The sequence below is a fragment of the Triticum aestivum genome, chromosome 4D, assembly GCF_018294505.1.
Source record: "Triticum aestivum cultivar Chinese Spring chromosome 4D, IWGSC CS RefSeq v2.1, whole genome shotgun sequence".
NCBI lineage: Eukaryota > Viridiplantae > Streptophyta > Magnoliopsida > Poales > Poaceae > Triticum > Triticum aestivum.
In genome coordinates this window covers 507,919,494-507,923,897 of record NC_057805.1, presented here as the reverse complement: position 1 = coordinate 507,923,897, position 4,404 = coordinate 507,919,494, and the positions used below count along the sequence as shown (strand labels likewise).

At 56.6% G+C, this 4,404-nt stretch overlaps 1 protein-coding gene across 1 annotated transcript; it reads left to right on the top strand.

Moving 5' to 3' along the window:
- Positions 1-584: 584 nt before the first annotated feature.
- LOC123100682 (uncharacterized) lies at positions 585-2,186 on the top strand. The gene has a single exon (XM_044522569.1). It carries the CDS (start codon positions 993-995, stop codon positions 1,917-1,919), a length of 927 nt encoding a protein of 308 aa, XP_044378504.1. The 5' UTR covers positions 585-992; the 3' UTR covers positions 1,920-2,186.
- The last annotated feature ends 2,218 nt before the right edge of the window (positions 2,187-4,404 follow it).

The following is a 4,404-nucleotide window of genomic DNA, read 5'->3' as shown; positions in this document are numbered from 1 at the left end:
AGTCCGAAACAGCTGTGGCATGATAGTCGACATGCGTCTGATTGCCTCGGAGGGATTATCATCGATTTATACTATGTCGACTTACTACACGTGGAGGAGCATCTTCGTACTCACCCCTCGAAAATGTTGTGGTTCGTTAACAAGTAGAAAGGGAGTGCTCTACCTCTCGTCGGTGTTGTCGTAGGTCCGCCTCGTCTCTGATGGCCTTAGGGTCCCAGTTGTCCTCGGTCCTTGCCGCGGGAGGGTTCGTACTCCGCTTTTTAGGCTTTTTTTAGGTTGATTTAGGGTTGTGTCCTGCTCAGTCTCTATCCCGGCGACTTTCTGACTGTCTAGTAGAACAAGTTTTGCCCGACTCCAATGTGAGAGGGGCGATAACGGCAGCATGCCTTCGACTCGCTTCAGTGCGTGTAGTCGTCGCTAGGTGGCTTGCGAACCTGGATGTAATTTCTTTATTTCTGTTGTTCCTTGTCCCATTACAGATTAAGAATAGAGCAAAAAAATGGAAAGAGAGTTGATCCAACGCAACAAATAGAATTGATCCACTACAAAAAAAGGTCTATTTAAGCAAAAAAATATGCAAATTCATCACCTTGTGATTAGGCCTTTAATTTGCGGATCATGAAAGCATACACACACCAGACCCAAAAGGAGGATCGATCTCCAGATGCTAAGGAAAAAACTGAGAAAGGCTGCGCTACTTTCCACACCATCTACGCCCCTCCCTGCCGTCCGGACCCGCCTGCGTCGGCGGCCCACGTGTCGGTGGGGCGGGAGAACCATTCTCTGGTGTAGCCGGTGGTCGCCGGAGTGGTGGCGAATAAATCTGATGGCCATAATAACGCCCAGAGATGCAGAGCTGAGGTGAGTTGACACCCACCGCCCGCTCCCCGCCAACAACCTCCAGCCAGTCGCCGCCCCCCGCCCTCGTGCTCTGCTTTTTATACGGCGCGCCGCCGTGCTGGGGTCCCGTCTTGCACAGTACCTCGCCGGCAATGGCCGCGGCGACGGCGTGGGTGCGCTCGCTCAGCTGCAAGTACTCTACGGCCGTCGCCGACGACGCGTACAGCCCGCTGCTGCCCCCGCCCAAGAAGCACCCGCCGACGCCGACGGCCAAGGGTGCTGCCTCCGTCGCGTTGCTGCCGCCGGAGAGGGGCCGGGAGAGCCGGAGGTCCAGGTCCATGTCCAGCGAGCGGGACCGGCCTGCTGCTGCTACTGCTAGGAAGACGAGGAAGAAGGAGGCGGACGCCACGTCCGAGCACGCGAGGAAGGAGACGCCCAGGGTGCAGCGGCTCGCGGCGTCGCTGGAGCGGCCGGGCTCGGCGCTCCTGGAGATGACGGAGCTGCCGGAGGGCCACCCGTCGCGGCGCGTGGTGGAGCTCATCTTCGCGTCGGGCTGGGCGCGCGCCGACGGAGCCGCGGAGGTGGAGACGCTGTTCCGGGTGCACGGCACGGCGCGCGCGGCGGCGCGCTTCGAGGCCGCGCGCGCCGCCGCCCGGGCGCGGGGCGAGGCCGCGGGCGACGGGCGCTGCGCCGCCGACGGCAACGAGGTGATGCGGTTCCAGTGCCGCCCCGCGGCGGAGGCCGGGGGCGGCAGCGAGGTGATCTGCGCGGCCGTGGCCACGTGCCACAAAGCCGGCGCGGCCAGGGCCGTGCGCACGTTCGCCGGCAGCGGCGCGGCGGACGCCGGCATAACAGGAGGCCGCGAGGGCCGCAGGGGCATGCTGGTGTGCCGCGTCATCGCCGGCCGCGTCCGTCGCGCCTCCGCCGACGAGCGCCCCGGCGAGTACGACTCTGTTGACGCGGGGGACGGCGAGCTGGTGGTGCTGGACCGGCGCGCCGTGCTCCCCTGCTTCCTCGTGGTGTACAGGGTCAAGCCTCCCCCGGAGCTCTCCACCTCCTCCAGCGGCCGCTCCCGCTGACCCGACCGACGCCGGCCATGAACGGATCCCGGCGCCGATCAGCACCGCTCCACCCGCTAATCCGCTAACTGCTAGCTAGGCTTGGATCGATCGACCTTCCTCCCCCCATTCCTCCATGACCGATCGATGCAAGGTGTGCATGTGAGACTGTAAAAAACGGCCATTGTTTCCCACCCCCACGATTGTTGACCGAAATTGTACCATACATCAATCAAACAAATGCAGCTGCTGCTACTTGAGCTCAGTGCAGCTCGTCTCTTACTTTCAGTGCCGTGCCCCAACTGCACACCCATCCATTGTTTTTACCACTATTGACCGAAATCAAACCGTACAACAGATGCAGCTCAACCAATCCGTCCATTGTTTCCCGTGCACGTACGCACCGCACGGCACAGCACAGCACGAACGACCGCAAGCCGTTCCGTTCCGTTCGGGCGTCGCCATCAGTCAGTCAAAATCAGCGCCCATTCAGCACAGAAATTCAGCAGATTCAGCACAGAAATTTGCTGTCGTCGTAGGTACTGTAGTACGGCTACCAATCAACGAAGGTGACGCACGCCGCTTGTCACCGCGCGCTCGTCTTCTTCCTCGGCGCCTTTCCGCCGGATTTCGGATTTGGCAACACTCGCGGCCGGCGCCAGAGGAACCGACAACCCAATTCCGTTGCGGCAGGCAAGAGTCCAGACTATCTTGTCACATCGGCTTGTCCGCGTCTGCTTGGCACCGCGCTTCCTCTTGGGATCAATGGCAGCGGCTTGGAGCTGGAATTCAAGGGATGATGTTCTGAATCAAGGGATGATGAACAGTAAAAAATATATGTACGCACTGCGATGTCATCAATGTTGGGAGGACCTGTGGTTGGTTCACTGACAGCACACACACATGGGATGGGGCGGGAGCGCCATGTGTTGTGTAGGACTGCGGCTGCGATTGCAAGTGTGTGTGTGTGTGTGTTCATATGGCCCTGCGTCTTGGTCTGCGACCAAAAATATCACACCAGCATTACATGCATTCTTATCCACTGGTACTTCCAAGAAACATGGAGCAAATATATGCGCACTTTCGATCATTTGTTGATCTGAAATAGACTAGAGCATCATTAGTCGCCAATTGTCATGTACAAAACTGACCCTCTGAAAATCCGCGGGCGTACAACGTCCGGCCACCTCTCAAATGTCCGCGTCCACGGCCGTCTCCCTCATTAGCAAATCCTCCAATCCATACACCGATGCAACCTTAAAATAACACACGTGGTTCATCTATATCAACACACATGGCATAGGGGAGTTCATCACATGCCATCGGATTACAAAAAATTGGCATGTTCTACTAGCTAGCTATGGAGGAAGTTCACCCATGGCCACCCTTGCCATTGCCCTTTTCATCTTTGTCGTGGAAGTAGCGGTCGAAGACGCAATATGGGTCGAGCAGGATGTGCTCACTATCGGAGTTGTCGGATGCGTCACCCGGTCTCACCCTCATCCTCTTTCGTGCAGGTCGCAAGGGCACAAACAATTCTACTTGTGTTGTGTCTCTGAAACGATTACTATCTCTCCCCCCCCCCCCCTCCATGTCTAAATCATGGCTCTGCCCCCACTTCTACGGACTCAATGGTTTCTCGCTGGAGCGACTCTGTGCCCGCATCCTGGGACGACCGAGCTCGGGTTTCCTTCTAGGACTGGCAGAGAGACAACCGGACAACTAACTCCTGGAGACGAGGTCCCAGTCGACAGTTCCGGAGTTGTCGGACTCAGATCCGCTGCTCATCATGCCGGAGAAGACCGGAGAACGCCGGAGAGGGGAAAATTTCAGGTGATACCAAGTCTTAGGTGCTACCGTGATACATTTTTCTGCGTTGTGGGATCTCATATCCGACAGCATCTAAAGAGATATTATACCTGTGCACAATTTTAGAACTTTTGAATGACTTTTTGTAAAATATTCAAGAATTCCTAGGAGCCGTCGGATATCTTCCCCGCCGGAGAGTAGCCCGGACATATAGGAGGGATTTGAGGGGTCCGGTGTAGATGTTTTGATGGCAGCTAGCACTTGGGATCGGTACTGGTATGCGTCCTCTTCTTGCCTGCCAAGGACTGGAATGAATAAATTGTTGCAGTACAGTTAGTTGGTTGGTTGCCTACAATCAATCCTGTTTCATTTTTCATCACTGCTCGTTCCTTGGGTTTACCAGCTTACTCGATTTTATGATTTATCGTACAGTAGCACCCGGCGGTACTCCACTGCTTTGCATGGACCATGCACGTATCATCTGGCTGACGGGGCGGGCCCACCCAAGTACATGCACATACTTACATACATGGCCGAGGAATTCACTGTTCACCTCCACAACAGTAGCAGGAGCAGGTGTTTGCGCTCGTAGTATTTGTACTGGGAATGAGGGTGATCTGATGGCAATAATTGGGTGCCATTGTTTTCTGAATGTTCATTGGTGTCAATGTTAGAGCATCTCCAGCCGCGTCCCAGG